Source organism: Enoplosus armatus, chromosome 17 (genome assembly GCF_043641665.1).
Source record: "Enoplosus armatus isolate fEnoArm2 chromosome 17, fEnoArm2.hap1, whole genome shotgun sequence".
Lineage (NCBI taxonomy): Eukaryota > Metazoa > Chordata > Actinopteri > Centrarchiformes > Enoplosidae > Enoplosus > Enoplosus armatus.
In genome coordinates this window covers 8,077,626-8,100,162 of record NC_092196.1, presented here as the reverse complement: position 1 = coordinate 8,100,162, position 22,537 = coordinate 8,077,626, and the positions used below count along the sequence as shown (strand labels likewise).

At 42.9% G+C, this 22,537-nt stretch overlaps 1 protein-coding gene across 1 annotated transcript in view; it reads left to right on the top strand.

Annotated features, from left to right (window-relative positions):
- The first annotated feature begins 20,667 nt into the window (after nt 1-20,667).
- cacna1ha (calcium channel, voltage-dependent, T type, alpha 1H subunit a) overlaps nt 20,668-22,537 on the top strand; it is a 102,902-nt gene continuing 101,032 nt past the window's right edge. Inside the window, exon 1 of the mRNA XM_070923038.1 lies at nt 20,668-21,107. Within this exon, the coding sequence (XP_070779139.1) occupies nt 20,668-21,107 (440 nt within the window). The remainder of the gene's footprint in view (nt 21,108-22,537) is intronic.

Sequence of the window (22,537 nt, the reverse complement as noted above, 5' to 3'; positions counted from 1 at the left end):
CTGGAAACCGCACTCCACCATTAAATAGCTTTAAGTAATCTAGGGAGTGATGTGTGGATGTACGGTAAACTATGTCTGAGAGATTTTACTGTCCCACTGTGCCAAGGACTGTTTTACACACACGCAATAAACCTCTCGCTTTAATTACCCCGAGCTGTTAAAACACACACACACACACACACGCACACAACTTGCAATCGCACATACAGCACACACAAAGTGTATTCCCCCTCTTGTTGTGCACTTAACTGTATGTAACCTGTTTACACACTGACACACAACATTAGTTACACATCATTTCTTATTGACAGCCGAGTGACCACATCTCTCCAGCTCTACTGTAACCAGAGGCCCGAGGGTTCAATGACAGGTCGCCTAGAAACTGTAATGACATCACCCTCCTCTGTTTCTTGGTGTGCGAGTGTTTGCAGTCATGCCCGTAGGTGTCTTTGCATTTGTGTGTATGTGTGTGTGTGTGTGTGTGTGAGAGAGAGAGAGAGAGAGAGAGAGAGAGGAAGGAAGGAGGAAGAGAGAGCGAATAAGTGAGTGATTGATTTCATTTGACACTGTGTAAGAAACATAAATAAAACGACTGCAGGCGGAGAGGCCTGTCAGTGAGAGCAGGGATTGCTGTCAGAACTCTGGTGACTTCACCGTCACTCTTTAAATCCCTTAAATCCTGACTCACAATGCACAACTTTTAAGCTTCAATTTATTGCTTCCAGTGGTGTCATGGTGCTAATTCAATGAAAAGTCAGTGATGGATGTGCCCACTTAGTAACATACATGCACTGCCAACGCTCGTCTTTTAATATATCAAAACCAGCAGTAAAACCACAAGGAAGGGTTAGCTCAGATTTGGTGTGTGGAGTTTTTTGTGTTTGCGTCACAAGTCTCCAAGTTACCATGGCAGCCATCATGATAAAGTACATGTCAGTTGGAGAAACTGGACTCAGAAAGATAAAGGAAAGAGGCGGCTTCAGTTTCGCTGCAGAACCTGTTGGCATCGATAAAGACTGAGCAGTCTAACAAGTTAGATTTGCCTTTAAATGTAGTTTACTGGAAGACAATAAACAGTCTGGTCTGTTTCATAACCCTGTCAGTCGTGACTTGATAGATGCAGAGGTGGAATGGTCAATTTCAGAGTGATGTTTTATTTGTATTATGTTATTGTGGTTGTTCCCAAACTGGGGAGGTGGGTCCTTTTCTGGTCCATGTAGCTGTTGCAGGGGAGCAGAGCAAAAGCTGAATGAACCTGATTTAGAGAATTAGAGACCCATAAACAAAGTTTATGTGCCCTGATGCTGGCAAGCAGGTTTTAACGGAAAGCAAAACTACATTTTGACAAGGAAAAAAAGATAAACAGCGATGATTTAAGTACCTAAAATTGTTCTCAGAGTCTTTCCATCATTTGGACACACATCAGGTTAAAAGGTCAGAACAGTAATGAGTACTAGATATGGACTAACAACCTGTGATTATCAAAGTCTCAAATGTAATTGATCACATGTGAGAGTGGCACCGTGCTGAAATCAGCACAGATGATCAATGATTTTTTCCACACCTCCGAGTCGGAGCAGTCAGCAGGCATCACTCTGCTCAGCGGAGCTCGTCACTGTGTCACAGTAGTGGGGCGTTTGAATGGCAGATATTTGCTTTCCATTGTGGCCCTGTGTGCAGTGACGTGTTGCCTCCAATCTGTCGCCTCCATTGTGAAGGGATGGGCACTCACACAGTAAATACATCTTGAATGTACAAAACCACAGAGGATAAAAGGGGAAAACACTCTGGGGAAGGGGATTTACGTGTTTGTTGTGTTTACACATGATTGTGCCTTTTATTGTGTGAGTGAATTGTCTGTGTGCAGGTGTGTATCTTTGTGTGATTCAAGGAGCATTGTATCAGAGCAGACTGAAGGCTACTCCAGGCTGAGAAAGATAAACCTTGCTGATACTAAAGCTGCTGTTAATACTGCCACTCTTTGTCTAGCACAGCTTGGAGCTTGACTCACCTTCTCACTGACATTTATTAAGCGTCTTTAGAGGGCTCTCTGTAGTATCACTTGTTATTTTACTACATTTTAATGGTCTATTTAGTGTCACTGAGTGGGATATAAGGCTATGAAGGCTCACGGACCACAGCAGGAAGCAAGATTCAGCTCCCAGCAGCAGTGCATTCAGCCTTCATGATGGGGATCCTCCGAGCTCAGCTGGCAGCATTAAAGTAGTTGGCTTGAGGAAGGCACGCAATCATTTCCCTGTTGCTGCACCAGTGATTTCTACTGGTTGGTCAGCATGACTGTCCAGTGGTGGGGAAGGGTGGGATGGAGGGCCTGAGGGAGATGGTGTGAACTTAAATATCATGTCCTTGTGAATGTCCTTGTTGTATGATGAGATGTAATAGAGTTATTACCACTGTGCTTATTCCTCATGATATATTAAAGTGGCTGCACACCACAATCTCATCAGGGCTGTAAGTACTGTAGAGGACACTCATGTCAACCGTTTCCATTTATCAAGTGTACACACATTTCATGTAGCAGGGAATTTATAGCTCTTTAATGTTTTCTTGAATTTATTAAACATATACAGTTTTTGCAACCAAAAAATGTTCTCAATAAAAGGAGAACAGTCGTTTTTTTTTGGGGAAATACGCCTATTCAGTCAGTCAAGTTTATTTGTCACATGTAATCATATAAGGGACAATCACAGTGAAATGTAAGGACAGCTTTCTTGCTGGGAGTCAGACGAGAAGATTGATACCATTGTGTCTGTACAGTAAATATGAAGCTACAGCCGGCAGTCAGTTAGCTTAGCATGGCACAAGGACTGGAAACAGGGGGAAGTAGCTCTGTCCAAAGATAACAGAATCCGCCCAGCAGCACCCCTAAAGCTCACTAATTAACACTGCTGGTAGCTGCAAGGTGTCAACAAGACTCAAGGAAGTCACCTCATCTAACCAAGAAATAGAATAGAAATTATTTTTGCTCTTTGAACAAACAAGATATAACATTAATTAATGGGAGAGGGTTTTGACACCTTTCACAGAGGCAGGCCGGGTGTTTCCCTCTGCTTCCAGACTTTCTGCTAAGCTAAGCTAATTAGGTGGTGGCTGCAGCTTCATATTTACCATACAGACATGAGAGGGGTAGCAATCTTCTCATCGAACTCTCTCGATGAGAAAGCAACGGTGATGCTACGGATGTCAAACTATTCCTTTAAAATATCAAACAAAAAACAAAGAACTTTAGCCTCAACCTCATCGCTCCACCCTGCCATGTATCAGTCCCCTGATCTCTGCTGTCCATTAAATGTCTCTGCTTTTCATTACAAACAGTAATGAGGCAATTTTAAATAGCTTGTGTGCTTCATAGCTATTTGTTGACGCCGCAGTAAGTAGCTCAATATTGAAACAAGTATAACTATATACTATATGTACTCAAGCATGTATGGCTGTAGTGGCACAGCAAATTGCAATTATAAAACAATTAGTCATTTCGTAAAGGCCCTAAGGCTTACTATTAGCCAAACGTTATGTTCACTTGAAACTGTTTTGCAGTAACAATGTATTATATGGGTAAATCCAGCCAGATGACGTTTTGAACACTGAGTACTTCTGTGGAGTAGAGATGTGAACCCAGATGGTTCACGTGAGCAAAAAGCAAATGAACACAGTTTGTCAGAGACTTTGTTGGATCCGTGCATTTCCAGCACCACATATTTCTCTCTCTGTTGGAGAAACACAATGCTGCGCTGTGCTCTGAATCACAATCACTTTATTAAACAGAGAGCGTTTATATGTTGGAGGAAATCGTGCTAACAGTTTGGTGCCAGACAGAAAGAACATGAGCAATAAATTAAAAGCGCAAGCAATATATGAAAGCACAGTTTCTGCTCTCTTAATGGCACCACCCACCCGCACACACACACACACACACACACACACACACACACACACACACACACACACACGTTTCACCCTTTCAGTCTCTCTCTCTCTCTGACACACACACACACACACACACACACACACACACCTGTCAGAGAGCAGTGTTTACCCACAGCGTCATCTGCCTGAAGGAGTATTTTTCTTGGTAATTGGACCTGACCATCAGTTGTCCTGCGGCCCTGCCTCTGTCTCTGTAGCTGCTCATGACAGTTTCTGTTTCCCTCGTTTGGTTGCTGTCTCGCACATTATATGACTCAGACTCATTTGATGTTGCGCTGGTTATTAAACTAAATGCATCCTATTTGATTTATTTTCTTTAATGCCTTGCTTTTACTGCGGCACTTCTGTGTTTTCTTGTGGAGGTAATTTAAACATTTGTTTCTTCACTAGTTCATTTGTAAAGGACCATAACAAATGTAAATTCACGACTCTTATTCATTTTTCCTGAAACCAGATGTGGGTCACTGGCATTTGTTGTAATCTGTGGATGTGATTAAAAACATATTGCAGTATATCCCAAAATCCAAGTGAAGTATTTGAGAAGTCACTGTCACAAACTTTACATACTTCACGTACTCTCAGATTGTAATTGCATAATCTAAAGTATCTGGTGCAGTAAACCCCCACCCCTCTGCCATGCCATGTAGTTTTTAATGAGTGCCAGGAAGTATTCCCTCTCTAAACCCCCCACTACTCCTCACTCCCCTCCTCCTCTGACTCATCTTCTTTTCGCTGACCGCAAGTTATCCCACTTCTGTCTCACCAGTCCCCCTGACACTTGGCACCCGCCTGTCTCTCCTTTGTCTCCTCCTTCTCTTCCCTGTCCCTCTCTCCTGGATCACCCGTTGTCAAGTCTTGCACTTGACATATTCTTGTCTGCTCAAATGTTTGTTGCTCTGCTCTTGATCTTGTTTCTGCTCACTTACTGTGATACGTGTCAACTCTATTAGTTTTTCTCACATGTGCTCAGCGTTTGTGGGTAAACTATTTATACAAATCCTGTACAACACTGTCACAAAATGGCACAAATGTATTGTCCTTCTCCAGGTCCTCCGGGATTAGTTCTAGAAACTGACAAACGTTAGGCTTACGATGAAAGGACCATTGAAAAAAGTAGTATTATATTGTTCTCTCTGTCTGTGTGACTGAACATTTTGGCGATTTTGTGCTTACTTATTATAATTAGCAGTACGTACACTGCATGGTGGGTGGAGTTGTATAAACCACTTTAAAATATGAATCGCTGCTATATGTCAACTAAATGCTATGAACTGACTGTAAGAATGTCAAAGTCTCAGTGTTGTATCTCATGAACAAAATGTATTAAGATACAAAGTGACATGAACCTTCAGCTCGATTTGGTCTCGCTGGAGAGGTTTTTCAGTCTTTTGGCCACAAACAGTCAATGCAGCAGTTCATTGACTGATGTTTGCTCAGGCCATGAGCAGCGACTGTGTGTGACAGCTCAGGCAGACCGATTTCCAAACATACCGGGAGCTCCAGTCTCATTTTCCTCCAGACTGTCTCCTTTTTTGCTTTTGTCTCTTTTGCATTCATACAACTTGAATTAACCACTCAAGTTGAAACCGTTTCAACGCCAACCGATGTTTCTTCACTTCCATTCACAGCACAGCAAATCTTGACTCTCTTTACATTTACCGCTGACTTTGTTGACATCCACGCCACCTCGACACTTTGCATTGAAAAATGTAAGTTGAACCACGGCATTTGTTATCAAGTAATGTGTTTAAAACACCTTCACTTCACAATATTTGTTCTTTACATATTAATGTAACAATAATAACATTCTTATCTTGGGATTTTATATTCTTCAGTTTTCATGGAGATAAGGATGTGCCTATAAACAAACTAATTTAATAGGATCTTATTGGCATTTGAAAGACTTCAAGAAAAAATAGATAATAAATAAGGAATCAAACAGGATTCCTAGTTCATGCTATCGTTCCACCTCTAACTGCTGGTAAATGTTTATTGTGGTGCAATGTAAGTGACATTGACTATGTAACCACCACAAGAGTTCAGGGGTCATGCTCAGAGCTACCAAGCTGAAGAGCAGTCATGATGAAGTTGCTGTCTGAATGTAGTTTGAGTAACAGATGCAATAAAAGCCGCAGTAGTTATCAGTGATATTAGGAGAACCCAACATGACAGTTGTATGTTTACTATTAGCACGACTGTGAAATAAAGCAGATTGTGATGCTCAGACTCAAAAAAACCCCCAAAAACATTAAGACTTTGGTTATCTTCTTTTTCAGCTGTCTAGAAAAATAATTTCTATTCTGGTAAATGTCCCATATTTACTGTGTATGAGTTAACTCTGGTGTCCTGGGGTGATTTTTTTTATGCCATCTGGATTGACGTCTGCTGTTTCGCAGAATTAGCGACTGACGCACCAATTGGATTACAAGGGCTGAATAACCAGCAGCAGGAAAGAGAAGCATCACTCTGTAGATTAATGATCAGCATGAAAATATCGAGCCATTGCAGCAAACATAATACAACTCGGGAAGGAAAATAACAATGGAATAAACAATTAACTGCAAGTTTGTAAGGTGCACCTGGCAAAAATGAATACAGCCTTATAGAACAACGCTATTATTAAGTGTATATCATGTGGACATAATATTTGAAACACAAATCAGTAAAACACAATACAATTCAACACAAACTACAGCGTCCTCTGGAGGTTGTCCATAATTATAATTTGCCATTTACCTTCATCCAAAGAAATGTATGGTATCACAAGTGCATGCATAGTACATTGGGGCCTTTTCCTTCTTGTTGATTACATGAGTCCCAGTCAGAAGCGTTCTAATCCTTTCTGTGTTGGTTTCTTCTGGCTTTGAGAGCAATTGGTGGCCACAAACTGATCAGCTAAAGACTGTGAGGTCCAACTCTCTCTCATAGCAGAAGCATCTTTTGAAGTTCAGCGATTCAAACCAGCTGACATCAGTACAGCAAGCTTCATTAAGTCCTCACTGCGTCAACCTCTCTCCTCCTTGTCCATCCAACCCCCCCCCCACACACACGAAGCCTGTCTAGGAATCTCCTTTGATCTGTGGTATGACAGCAGCTGCACTGTGCAGCTTCCCAGAAGCCCATAAAGTGTCACTACGCACACACAAACACACATTGGTTACAGAGGACACGAAAATCCAGTTTATGGAGAACGGCCGGTTGGTCAGTTTACAATTTAAGCGACGGCAACATAAATAACAGTGGAAGTGCATGTAAAGTCAATGGAAAGCTTTGGACAGACATGGATAAAGTTGAAGAACTGCGGTGCCAGGGAGATTTATTACCTGTTTACTTCCGTCCATGTCTAGCTTACATTTACCCAATCACTTTGCAATGCATGGGACGGCAGTGGCTCAGGTGGTAGAGCGGGATGTCCATTAGTAGTCGGGATGGAGGTTTAAAGTGTCCTTGAGCAAGATGCCGAACCTCAGGACTGCTTTGTTCTGCTTTCAAGTTAAAAGTGCCACGTGAGTGCAGTCCATATAAGAGTCAAGTGGAGAGTGAGGTACAATACAATGATTAAACTGAAAGTTTGACAGAATTGACCAAAACCCCTCAACCCTACAGTGATTGTCGTCATAGCTAGTGTGACACCCTTCTCACTGTCTTGGAGGCTGTCCTGGCCAACCTCAGGAGGGTTGTCAGCTGATCTAGTTCACCTGGGCCTTCCAGGCTATAAAAGCTGGCCCATGTGCTCACTCAGTCGCTCCCTTCCTGCAGCTGACATCCACCCTGCATCACCTCGTTTTGCACCTTCAACACCTCCATGCCTCCCGATTTGGAGATGTTGACACTCCAGCTACTCCAGCCTAATCGTTCTGCGAGGTAGCATTATGTTCAGTATCATCAGTTAGTTGTCATCCTAAAAGCCCTTTTTTCGTGTAAGGTTAAAAGGAAAGATACAGTTTGAAAATGCATAAACAACAAAGTATAAATCTCAGGGTTACATCAGAACAAAATAACTGTCAGATCCTAAATGTTCCCTCACTGTGTTGCATGTGATATAGGACTAACTAGTTCTACTCTGTGGAACAAAAACAATGCTACTCCTTTATCCTCCTTCATCTTCCACATGGATCATCAGACATTGACTTTGTGCCTGGGACACATAGCTTTAGCCTCAGTCTTTTAGCATGCTATAATGTATGTAGCCATCAATTGCACATTTAAGACCCTTTTAACAGGGTTCTCACTTCAAAACGTGTCAGCTGGAAACAGAGATTTCAACCGACTCATGGAGCTAATGATGCTTAGCTAACTAGCTAACGACAGTAAAATGCTAGCAGCAGGATTGGCGGTCTGCAGCTTGTTCTCTGCCACTGTGTAAAAACAAGGACCCATTACTTAAAAGAATATCAGATGGTCAATCTGCCCCCGTTATCAGTGTTAACTGCATGTGAGAGCAGAAAGCTTGACAGGCATAGCAACAGTAACCGAGGGAGGAGTGGCTTAGCAAGCGGTCAATTGACTCGGGCGTTCATGTTTACTGTGATGGATTGTCCAACTTCAGCAAGTTTTCTCTAGTTTTATCATAGTGCATAAAAGTTAATGGCAGGAAATTCCTGAAGACAGCATCCAGAGTCCTGATACGTCCCGGCATCAGCTACATTTTCTGCAAACACCACACAACAGTGAGACGCAACGTAGATGATTGACATAAATATTCCTCAAGGCAACATATCAAAGCTCAAGACAAAATCATACCACCAGATTACAGAGTCGTTGCCATCTGTTTCTGAGAAGCAGCGCTCTGATTGGTTAGCTGGATGGGAAGGTGATTATGCGTAGGTCTAGTGACCCAGTAGAGCCAACCTCACAACCTCTGTAGGTCAGGACTGTGTGTGTGTGTGTGTGTGTGTGTGTGTGTGTGTGTGTGTGTTCAGTATCAGCAGGTTGTTCTCCTGCAAGGGCTGTATTCAGATTAGATCACACCACTGGACATAATCCTTCTTTGATGAACATATGTTTTAATCCTACACCCACACACACGCAGACACACACACACACACACACACACACACACACACACACACACACACACACACGCTGCATGCTGTTTGTACCAAAACATACCACTTGGAGAAACAAAATGAACAATGAAAGGAAAAAGATAAAAATGATCAACGCTTTCTCTCTAAAAGATGGAGGAAAGTATTGAGAGAGAGAAAGAGAGAGATAGATGAAGAGCGTGAGGTGCTTCAGGGAGAGTGAGAGATGGGAGGGATTAACCATGAGAAGCTGCCAGGACAAGGACCTTTTGGCCTCACACACACACACATATACACAGAGGCCAGGAAATGGATTAGTGACTGGGGTTGTTTGAAGGCAGATCGGATGAAATGGTGATTCACCGTGTCTGTTCAGAGAGTTTTAGAGAGCTGCTCCTGTGTGTGTGTGTGTGTGTGTGTGTGTGTGTGTGTGTGTGTGTGTGTGTGTGTGTGTGTGTGTGTGTGTGTGTGTGTGTGTGTGTGTGTGTGTGTGTGTGTGTGTGTCACTGTCTCATTAGTGAGAGCAGTCAAGCCAGCTCCATGAAGGCAAGGCCGCCACAGACCTCGTTAGGACTCCTCTCCTCTAACCTCATGATACACAAACTCATGTACACACACGTGTACATGTCTGCCCCCTCACATACACACATAAATGCTGTACGTTGTAGCAGAGGGTAATATTTGACTCTCAGACCTGATAAGCCATATTTACTGGGTTTTAGGTTCTTCCCACATGTGTGTTTGTGCCTCTGTGTGTGTGTGTGTGTGTGTGTGTGCTCTTCTTTGTGAACAGAAAGGCGGATGATGAAACTAAGCTGAAAGTCTAGTGAAGACGGCACAAACGAGGCAGAAAGACGATAGCAAATGAGATAGAGCATTTCCTGTTAGTACACCGTAGCTAACAACTTTTAGCTCAGTATTAACTTCGTAATTGCCATCTATCATGTGGTTGATAATATGAGATAAAGCCATTTCAGTTTTGTTTGTCATTTTTATTGTAACTGTGGAAAGTAGTGTCTGCAGGTCAGAATGTGTAAACTTCAAAGCGATGACCCACTTTCAGATGGTTTTTCTCTGTTTGAGTGAAGTTTAAATTTTCAGCAGTACGTTTCTTTTGGTTTAGGCCTACTCAGGGCCACAAGTTTAATGTTAACTTAACTGTCATAATTGTTAATCCTTCGGCAAAACAGAGATAAAAAGTGTTTTTTCTCTGTGTCGTCCAGAGATTGAGATAATTCTGCTTTATTTTGCTACACATTTATGTACTGTAAAACACAACTGCGTATTTCTACAAAATGAAATTTTGGATCAAATTTGTCCATGATGTTACTTTTATCTCAAAAGCTAATACGTTGAGGATGCACATTTTAAATCTTTAAGTCTGATGCTGTAAATGTTTATCAACGCACTTTCTGAATGTAATTGAAAACATGGAGACACACGTTGTCTTAATAGAGGTTTGCTTTGGTTCTACGTGAAGGTTCTTTTTTGTCAGTTGTCAAATATTTGAGGGAGCTCTTGTACCAATTATATTGTGATTTGACATCTCCTTCTGACTCATAACCTGTAGGTTAAAGTGTGAGCGGTGGCCAAAACAGACAGACACACAACAGCAAATTAAATCAGCTAAATGGCAGCTTCAGCCGTCGGGAGCAGATTTAGCCAGTAAACATTGTTATCAGATGTTTGCTGTGAAAATTGTTAGAAAATTCTGACAACATCTGTAAATCATGGCCTAAAGTGGTGTCCTTATTCCTGATCAGCTGTAGGTGTACAGTATGTTATGAAACGCAGTATGGCAGCAGTGTGAACAAAACTGATTATTCAAGTATGTTGATTTTAATAAAAAGCCTGTTGTACTCTTTGTAATCAAGGTTTATGTTAGGATAGCAGGGGGTATCATAAACCAGCTAATTCTTTTTTTCTGTGAATGTGAGACATGAGGCAGACACACACACACACACACACACACACACACACATATATATATATATCCTGACTGGTAGCAGTGACTGGTCCAGATGGTGGGACAGCAGAGGGTATTAGTGGATAAAGTGAGGGAGATGGTGTGGCGGGGGGGTTGGGCCCTCAGCGGGGGCGAGAGGGTTAAATCTCTCTGATTGAAATGCACAGCTGCACCTACACACATACACGCACACACACATCCACGCACAAATACACATGCATGTCGTTACACAGCTGAGTATGCGAGGACTGCACAGAAGTTTCTGGAAGCGTAGTGAGACTTCACAGAGCCGTGTGACTCAGCAGTGGAAGTCTGCTTCCTCCTGTCTGTCTGCTCATCGTTTATCTCTGTGTCACATCCATCTCCTTCTCTCGTCTCCCTCTGCATCTCTGTTTCGCCGTCTCACCTTTATTAGCGTGTCTCTGGTCGCCTCGCGCTCACGCTCAACACACCCCGTCTTATTGACTGTCTTTGTCTCACTTTGTGTCTGCCTCTCTGCAGGAGCTCATGATGTGACAGACTCATCTCACAACAGTTTCAGACACACTCAATGGAGTGGAAAGCAGAAACGCACAGTGAAGGGTTTAAAAGACAGATGGTAAGTAAAGGAGTAACCCCACTAAAAACAAGTTACCTGCACATTTTTACTTGTGGTTTAGTCATGTTTACTCGCCACTTTGAACTGAATTATGTATGATGTACATTTATGGGATAGCAGTGGTGTCACAGTGAGAAAAATGTCCTGCAAATATTTAGTTTGCCTCATAATAATCACAGGCAGGAGGTCATAGTTATCCTACATTAATGTCCATGTCACCAGTTAGAGACATACATGCGCAACACACCAATCCAACCCAAGAGCCCTGCAATAATACCACCGTGTAAAACATGTATAATGTTGAATTAGTTCTGTGTTAACGTGCGAGCCTGCTCTTTGTGGTGTTGTCGAACACATTTTAAACCGTCTTTGTCACTGAGGTGAATGTTACCCTGGCACAGGCACACTCAATTACACAATGAAAACAGGGAGACCGACCAACCGGCAATCACCTTGAAGCCAAGAAACAGTGAAAGTCACATGAAAGTAGTTACAAAAAGTGAACAACATGTATACAATTGAAATGTAATCAAATCAACCTTTGGCCCATTTCACCATGTGTACTCGTAAATGACCTTGACCTTGCCTATAATGTATGTAGAGAAAGAGCCCTTGTTTGCACATTGGTTATATTTTAGCTGATGTAATGACATGTTCTTCATAAATCTACCTATAAAAAACAAAAACACTTTGCTTATGTAACCATCCCGTTACGTATTCTCCTCAGTTGTGTCCCCTTGTACTGTATGTGGTTAAGATGACACATCTTTGTTAGGAGTGTATTGTAATGATAACGGCATTATTTCCCGCTTATATAATGAGAATTGAAGTTTCAATAAAAGGACAATCAGGACATGCATTGCTAGTAAAATGCTACATGGTGTTACATTTTTAGATCTGGACTTTATGGATAATTGATACAAAATGGGTCATAAGGCAGGAAACCTCCATGTGATTTTTCTTTTAATCAATCAAATGACAGCCTTTAAAAGTTGTTGCATTGTCATGAAAAGTAAATCATACACATACAGCTGTCACGAAACTGACACTATAGACACTAATATCTATCGCTGCTAAACAAGACAACGGAAAGGAAGTCGGAAGACTCAGTTTGGGACACGAGTTGAGCCAGGTCAGAATTATTTTGCCTAACTGGGTCCAGGTCGTGTCCCGTTCTGTTGCAGAGGGTCTCGGGTCTGTGTGTCAATATGTCTAATTACTGAGTGGATCCAAGTGGGCTCGCTGTCAGCTCCAGTCACGTGGTGCATCATACAGTATATCATAGGGGCCCTTTTGGAAGTGGTCTAATTAAAGTTTAGTCTTGGGTCTGTTTTAGATCAGGTCATTGAAGACCTCTAAAAAGAACTGACTTGATCAAGATTTGGTGATGCACTTCTTTTGAGCACATCAATTTGTCAGTTCAGTTATTTTGTAAAAACATATACCACAATTGAAATATATTGGAGAAAAATAAACAATGTGATGACCCTTTTAGAAGACAAAACGATGCATGCAGATAACAGAGCTCAAGGTTCTGCAGTAAAAGCTATTAGGCGGGTTGTTGTTGCATGTGATTGTCTATGTATGTGTTAATATAATGTCACGCAGAAGGCTGTCAGACACTGTTATACAACATCAGATTATAATCCAGATGTTACTGTCATTACTGCTTCTATGACAAATCATTCTCTCTCACTCTCCCTGTCTGTGTGTTCAGTACTCTCTCTCTCTCTCTTCACCTCTCTTTCTCTTTGTATACCTTTATTCCTCTCTATTCTCTCTCTCCCCTGTTGTGGTCTCAGCCTCTCTGAGCCGGTTTGAAGTCTGCCAGTAGGGGTGTCTGTGGGGGAGGACGCCCTGCAACCTGCAGGTCTTTGTATTGAAAATTAGTTTTACATTTTTCAAGAGGCCAGCATGCAGTCAGCACCTGTGTGTGTGTGCGTGCGTGTGCATGCGTGCGTGTGTTCCTTTTTATTTTCAACAGATGAAAGCAGATTGAGTGCAGACACAACAGAATCCCACCACAGACAATAACAGTATCAGATCCACGTGTACATAACGACATGCCTGCACTATTCAAATTCCCGGACGCAATAAACAACCTAAATTATTTATTGGTGGGGAAGTTACACTCAGGCTGACAGGATTGCATAAGAGAGATTAATTTCATTTATTTATTTACTCATGTATTCAGGGGCAACACGGATAAACATTGTAATACATATATGGCGCCTAGTTAAAGCTAATATACAGCCCCTGGTTAGGCTTTTAAATTCTGGATAAAACATCTTCAAAAATAAATGGATGGTCCTGCATTCAAAATCCTGCTTAGGTGAAGGTAAATGTACTTAAAGTATCAAAAGTATAAAAGTACTCATTCTGCAGAAAAATGTGACTGGTATGTTACTATACATTTTATCATTACGTTGTTATTACTAATTCATCACGGCTTAAGCAGCATTTTACTGTTGTCATTGGTCGAGGTGGAGCTAGTTTTATACAACACATTGTTAAAGTCAGGGGTTTCCTACCTTTTTGGCTTTTGACCTCTTACTAAAAAGCAGTGTGTAGTTGGGGCCCCTTGTCACATTTCAGATGTCCTTGAGTTGTTAACAGTTCCACCAAATAGTGATTCCCACTCCCACTCCCACACATTTCAATAACCACCCAACGTCCAAAGAGGTCAGGTTATCCTGTATCTTACAAAATAAAGAAATTCTTTTTGCTTTATGCGATGAGAACCATTAAAAATAAGGAGCCCAGAAAACCATGCATTCCCCAGCACCCCTTACCCTAACCCCATCCTAATTCTAACCTGAACCTTAAAACCAAGTCTGAACCCTCAAACTCACACACACACACACACACACACACACACAGGTGTCTTTTACATGTCAACATCTATGACTGAGCTACAAGGCTGTGTGCAGCCTGTAGCATGACAGATTTACTTCTAAAGCTGTCTGTGATGCTGCTCCATACTGTGTGTGTGTGTGTGTGTGTGTGTGTGTGTGTGTGTGTGTGTGTGTGAGTGTGCATAAAGCGATCTGCTGGTGTTTGTGTGTGATTATGTAACTGTTTTCTCTGTTCCTGTTGTGTTTATGAATGCACAGATATTTTTTTCCTCTTCCATACCCTAATTAGAATGATTACACACAGCTCGAAAGAGGGATGAAAAACACACTCTTTCTCTTTCTTTCTAACCATGCCAGTCGCTCTTTTACCGTCTTATGTATCTCTGTGTACTTTTCTTAGCTTGGTTTCAATAATCCATCAAGAATATGCATATTTCAGTGGCATTGTGCAATACACTCGTGACACACACTCGTGTCTGCACATGTACAGTATAGAAGTGCCCGTGCTCCTGCAGGGGGAAGCCCTCTGAAGACGTGCAGGGTCTCCCCCTCCTCACTTACGTCAGCAGGCCTAATGAGACTCCAGCCCCCAGAGACGAGGGGAGAGAGCGAAAAGGTGGGGGGGGGCGGTTGCAAGGTGAGAGAGAGCGGAAAGAAACCAAGATGATGCTGAAATCTTTAACAACTATTCCTTGACTTTGTTGTTTTTTCTCATTACTTTGGAGACGTCTTTTATGTCTTTGTTGTGTTTCTGCCCTGCACGTCTCAGGAGATCACTTGTCAATCAAGCAGTGCGGGCAGGGCGGAGACATGATTTTACTTGCAGCTTGTGTCAAAGTGTTCAGCCATTTTTGCTCTCACTGCTCATACTACCCTTTAACATTATGTAATGCAATGTAAATGTTCTAATTTTAAAGAAACTGAAAACATTTATTTTTCCAAACTACATGCTAGTGTGCCATATTTGAGAAATGGCTGATTTCTTTTACTTCTCATCCTGCAAAATTAAATCTTTCATGTCTGTGTCTGATTGGATGTCTGGTTTTTCCCATTTATGCAGAATTTGAAATGAAAACCCATCACTGTGTGTCCGACGGCTTTTCTCTTTCCTCCACTGTGCTGTGTAGGATCAAGTGATGGTCGCTGATGAGAAGGAGATGAGAAAAGCAGGAAGAAAAGGCTGGATGATGAAAGCGTGGGAGTTGGAGTGGAGGGGAGGACGGGGGATGACGGGATGGGGGGATGGGGGGATGGGGAAGTGGTCGGGTAAGGCAGAGAGTAGAAGGCAGATAGCGCGGGCTGACGGAGGACTATTGATTATCTGTGGGAAGCACACACATTCCTATTGATTTAGACTGGTGGCAGTACATATTGTATAAATTAATTAAAACCAGAGTTTGAAAAGAGATGTTTTCTCCCCTAAAGGTATAACACAGTCTGTCATTTGTGACCAAATGTATTGTGTACATATAATTGTTTTGGAATCTGCCGTAAAGTTGCGAGCTCAGGAGTGCCTTTGTTGTGAAATAAAAGAGAAGCGAGCAGATAAAACGAGGTGTTTTGCCTCCCTGAGGCAGAATGTGCAGCTGAGGGGTTGATACAGAGCCATTTAGTAAGAGATGCCTTGAGCAAATTCAGACCAGGCTTTCGGACTTATACACACAGCTGAGAGTGGTGCGAAACCGGAGCCAACATTTGCAAACGCCTCACGGGACGGACATTTTGGGGCCAAGCCTGCGGTAATGAGGATATGAGCTCCAACTCTGTACATGATGGAAAGGCACAGACAGGTGGGAGAGAGAGACAGGTGTCAGAGGGGTGTGTGCCGCCGAGCTCGATCTGTCGGCATGCTGCTCGCTTTTGCTCACAGCTGAGAATGAATAGACACAAGCACACACACGCACAGAGCATTGAACTACTGTAATTACTTCAGTAAGTCTGATGATGATACTTTGGATAATGTAATGTCCCATTCCACAGGCAGATAACGGGAAAGTGATTCAGCGTGGCTCACGCAAACCCCGTCCGTATTAATCACAACCACGTGAAGAACTAAAATTGTCCACAGTTATAGGGGTATAGGGATACTATCTCTTTAGTAATGCTACATGACCCTGAAGATGCAAACTATCCTCCCTTCTAACAACTCCAAATTAAACTTTGTTCACCATTTTTTAATAAGACCTGCGAGTGTCTCCATTGTCCCCTCAGTTTCTCTACTTCAAACGACTCCTTAATTGGCTTTTGGGGACACGGCTCCGCTGCCAAGGGTCTTGAAGGGGAACATCGACCTCTTGGCAAATGATTATTTTGATCAGCTTAGCCTTGTGCGACGAGGAGGTTGGCAGCGGCCTCACATCCGCGTGCCCAGCGTTTATTCCAGTTTGTTCCAGTGTAGCTGATGCTTTAGAGTGATCTGTGAACTGCACAAGATAGCTCCGGGGCAACGCTGCTCAATAAAAGACCGAATTACTGGCAGTGTGGTTGCAACAAATCTTATTGTAACATGTTGCATTAATCAAAGAGCGCAGCTGCCAAAAGGTTGGTTGTCTAAACTTTAAACATTTTCTAAACCAGCTGAGAGTCCGTCATCCTAAAGATCTCTGTGAAAATGACTGCTGCTTTTATTATGTGGGCTTTTAATGGATTGAGGATTTCGAGCCATTTAGTGTCTCGACAAGGTGTTTAAGTCGACATGTTTTACCACACGTTCATATGAGTAACTGTGTAGCCTTATATTTCTTCTACGGAGTGACTTTCAGCTGGAGTCTGCTCCCTCTCCTCAGTTTCCAGTGGGAACAAAAGCAGCACTGGTAGTTGAAAACAGTTTTATTGGGTTTCCTGTGTTAGTATGGAGTGCCGCAGTGAGCGATCCACCAGGAGCACATGGGTGACTTTCCTGACTTTGTTTCCCTGCCCAAATCACCCACAAACTTGGTGTGTCTGAATGACATGCACATTTTGTTCTGTGACCACGTTTGACTGATGGGATGCTCATCCTATCAGCTGTCAGACCTGAATGAACCCTGAGGGATTTGTCTTCAGAGGGGAGCCTTTGAATCCCTTTCATTCTCCCCATCCTGATGTCAATTACTGTCACGTTTCTGGCAGGTCCTTCTCACGGTGTTGATGTCAGCAGGGTTGGCCCCCTCAGTGCGGCTGCTCAGGAACCAAATGTACAGCACTAAACTCCACCCCAGTATAAACCTCCGTCCAACACCCTGTCTCTTTCACGCTGTGATTTTCTGCCTCTCTCTCTCTCTCTCTCTCTCTCTCTCTCTCTCTCTCACTTTATCACACTAAAACACTCTTCATTAAATATAGTGTACGTATTTGTGATCGATCACCCGGGCAGCATGGGAGTTTAAATTGATTGTCAAATCAAATTGCCTTTAAAGACGTTGACGCGGCAGAGAAGCAGCAGTAGCCTGATTGAGTACAGGTACTGAACCATGACAAATATGCTGAACAAAGTATGAGCGATAATGTTGATTATGAGTAAATGCATAAACAAACAATTTTAAAAATGCCATCTTTTCAGCTTCCCATTACTCAAGCTTTAATTTTACATGTTAACTGTAACATGAAGGACAAAAAATGCATTTTCTTTGCAAATACTTGGTGTATTTTGCCACTGTTGAATATAACATTTAAGATTAATACAACATTCTGCATTAAAGGCAGTGCAGTTATCTTTTAAATAGATTAAAAAAAGAAAGGATGGGAATGCTACACACCCAAAACTGTATAAGGCAGTTTGCCGAGTTGAAACAAATGCATTGTAGCTTTGAGTGCGGCTTTCCTGTCTCTTTTTTAAAATATAAAAATAAAATGTGTAGCTCAACAGGGGAAGATGGCATGTTCCAAGATGGCTCCCCATTCACATTGCTCTCCCGTCAGGCACATATACAGGCCTCTGTGGAGCCAGGGGACTTCCTGCTGACCCCCCTCACACATGAATTCCAGATTGCATAAACTGACTCTGGACCGGCTCTGGAGGTATCATAAACTACGGAGCGAATATGCAAAGCATGTCCAGATTGGAGTCCACTGGCACAGCAGGCTGGCTCCTGGACGGAAAAAGAGTCTTTTGTGGCCAAACTGTGGCCACTGCTCAAAATCGCCTTGCAGCCCAGCTTACACACATCATTTTGTAGTTTTTGCCCTGTCTGTGGCACACCTCAGAGTGTATAGTCGAAAAGCCAAACCCAACAGATATCAACTATTAACATCAGGGGAAATATTCACATTAATATTTTTCATATAGGAGACCTCCCTTACTTTAGTTCTCCTTTTTATTGTATAAAGTGTTTCCATACAGAAGCACTTTATGGTACTATAGGCTACACATTAGAGGAGAAAATAACAGCAGCACCACCAATAATAATAGGCTCTGAAATCATAATAACAACAATAATAATCATGGTTCCTTGTGTTCCTTGCTGACACAGGGAAGCTATAGGCTAATATATGATTCATACCGTTTCCATTATCTGCTGCTGACTGCATGGTGATGCGTGAAACATCGCTGGGAGCGCGCGCGCCCAGCTTGGCTCTTCGTGGCTGTTCCGCGCGCATGTGTGTGTGTGTCTCCCACTGTGCGCTACGTCCCTATAGCCGGGCATCACGTCACGTGTCAGGGCTCCCGGGTCCTGGGCCAAGTTTTTCCCGTGTCAGATCATCCACGGAGCTTCAGCTCGGCTGCCCACACAGTGCGACCCTCCCGCGCGCATCTCCGCGCCACGCTGCGTAACCAACACCTCGGCGAGGATGGACGGACGGACGGACGGATGTGGATAGATGTTCCCGTTTAAACGAAGACGACCTCAAGTGATTCTTTGATTACTTCCAGTGATTTGCTCTGTGGCGGCTCTCGGATTACCGTTTTGATCTGTGAAAAAGAAAAGAAGTGAGGAGGTTTTGTGTCTGAGGAGAGAGGAGAGAAAGAAAGGGAAGGAAAGCTCCGGGTTGCTGAGTAAGGCTGGGTGCGCTAGAAACACGGAAAGTCACGGATCATGCTTATGGGAACTTCCGATTCCGTCTCGATAAGGTATTCTAAGATAACAAAGTGTTTCTGATTGCCTGTAATGTTTTGATATCTATCGAGTGCAGCAGCGAGTCCACTTTTTAACGACGAGAAAACAAAAACACAGGTGATGGGCGCTCCATGCTCACAGGCGGTGTTTTTATTTCCTTTTGACACCGTTTGAAATGTAAGTAGGCTACTTTTCAACAGCTATTCTGACCAGAGCGTGTTTAACATTTCCCCCCTCTTTGCCATACAACCCCATCAGCAGAGCCTTTAACCGTGAGATGCGCTTTTCCTCATGTAACGGCAAGCGATGGACAACAAAGCCCATTAAAAAAAAAGCCCTTAAAAGAGAAAAGTCTGTTAGCTGGATTATGATGACTAATGTTTTGCTCTCGATGTTATTCTACTTATTAGAATAATCAGGCTTAGTGTGGCATTTATTGTGTTTTTTTTTTCTTTCTTTTTGCGCATTCCCTGCCCACCATTGCGTGGTGTGGGCTAAAAACCTCCAGTAGACCAGAGACAGAGCAGTCCATCTGTTCAATCACATAGCAACAGGAAGAGCGAGGAGACAAAGTGGGAAAAAAAAATCCCCACTATTCACATAATATCACAATATGAATCAGTGGCACTCATATAGTTTATTGTAATGGATTGTGTTTCTAACTATATGGTGTCACTAAAACAGCAAATAATTGCCTGTCTGCGGTGCTCAATAGTGAGTTTACTGTATTAATGAATCTCTTATATCATGTGCACACCATATTTATGATGTTCCAACAAAGATTCTTAGTTTTGTGCGGTCATTTTATGTTCCATCACAGCGACAGCTCTTTTTTAAGTGGACAGAGACAGAAAGAGGAAGTGTTTGAACTGACAAAGAGCTTTGTTAAAACACACGCTCATGGAAAGCCTCAAGCGCTGCCAGGTTAGTAAACGAATATTGAAAATCTGTGTGTAGATTGATTGGGAGCGAGTACTTCTGCTGGTGAGAGATTGGAGGAGGAAACAGCCTGAGTGTTTATTTGGCTCATTGTGTGATTTGTCTCCAGTTGCTCTTTGCTAAGTTGATCTCTCTCTTTTCGCCCGCTTCCTTTTCTGTCTCGGTTTCTCTGCATCTCTGCAAATGTTCTCCCCTTTGCCTCCATCTCTCTGTTATCTTTCCACCCCCCACTCTCCACCTCTCCCTAACCTCTCTCCCTCTGACCTCCCCTCAGAGTGGCTCTGCCTGATGCTCTATCATGACTGATGGCGAGGGGAGAGCGCGCTTTCAGTACGCAGAGTGCCCAGAGGGGCAGGAGCAGGAGGAGGTGCAGGAGGAGGTGAGGCTTGCTATACCGACAGCCTACAGGAAGGACGCCCCGGGTCATGATGTTGACCCCGGAGGAGGCCATGACGAGGACGAAGAGGAGGAGGTGGAGAGGAAGGGGAGGAGCAGTAGTAGTGGACGGCGCGATGGAAGAGAATGGAGTCCTGAGGTTCAGGAGCATGAAGACCAGGAACCGGAGCTGGAAGTTGGGCCAACGTTGGGAGTTCGCATCAGGGCTCCGATTCGCGATCCAGACTGTGTCTCCGAGGAGGAGGAGCAGCAGCCATACCCGGCCCTGGCCCCCGTGGCCTTCTTCTGCTTAAAGCAAACAACAAGGCCTCGCAACTGGTGTCTTCGCGTCGTCTGTAACCCATATCCTTTCACGTGCTGAACGCCTAACTCTGTCCGACTCCTGGTAAGACCAAATATGTCCTCCTCACTCCCGCATGTGTGAGTACTGCCAAGCTCACACATACTGTATCATATAGGTATGTGATTCATATGCTTTTAAGTCAAACACACGTCAAATAATGATGATGTAGTCAGCTGTTGCGAATGGTCGCAGCTTTTGTAAATGAAGCTATGTGCTTGTTCCCATGAGACTAAACAAGCACCAGTAGCAGACTCCACACTGGTGAAGTCTGACAGGTCATTTGTCCAACCACTGGGGTTAAACCTCCTCAGGATGCCATTGTTTGGGCAAATGAGATGAGTAATGAAGTGCGTGGCTGTGCATAACTGGAATAACTGGTCTTGCTGCAGATGTCTTGAGCTCGTCTTCATTGGGGAAAAAAGTAGATGTTACTTTTACTGAGTTTCTCTCCTGCACCGGCTTGAGATTTGAATGGTTTATATTTTGATCTTGTGAACTGGTCTGTGATTTTCTGTATGGCTCAAAGATCGCATCAGTTACCAAATCCAGTGAGCTGGTCATTCACTTGGTCAGGCCAAACCACATTGGTGCGGTGTGGTTAAAGAGGCAGTATGGCCTCTGAAGGGGCCACTAACGGAGCTGTTCATTCAGATACACGATAAAGCAACTTAGCATCATGTGTGCAAATTTGACCGCTTCTGTGTTTTTTGGCTGAAGTCGTATAAATACTTCATCATCATCATTAACGTAAGATAAAGAGCAAAGTCGGAGAGCAGCTCTTTGGCGTTTTCAGAGTCCACAGGGAACCCCAACACAGGGAATCATGCTGTTCTCTGGTCACGTTAGGTAACATCATTATGTATGCATGTCTTATATTTTGCTTGCCATTGTTTTTGGGTTTACTTTTTATTCTTGTTTTGGTGTACTTTACCTGGGTGTAGATTTGAAGTACAGGGTAATATTCACTTGAGTTGTTTTTGGATCAGATTCAAATATAATTCAGCCATCATTAATCATTTATAACTGTATAGCTTGAATACTCTCTTTTAGGTCTCACTATCCCTCTGCTAACATTTTCTGGCAGCCATTTTGTGCTAAAAATCATTCATTTTAATTTAATGCACAGATTCCAAATAGTCCAAGCGAAATCAGTTTTTAGCTGCTCATGTCTGTTTTAGTATCTATTATTACCCCTCAGCTGAACATCCTGCCTGGATAATTTTCATCTGTGGGATGTTGTAACACACTGGAACATAGACCAAAAAAGAACATTATGTGCATCCAAATCCAAGCACTATGAAAAGAACTTGAAGATGAACCACTGCAATATTTGTTTCATTCCTGATGCGGTGAAGTGGGTGGTGCACAAACAAAATCAGGACCTGAGTCATATTAATTTTCTAAGTACATTCCCGTGTACCTGGAATCT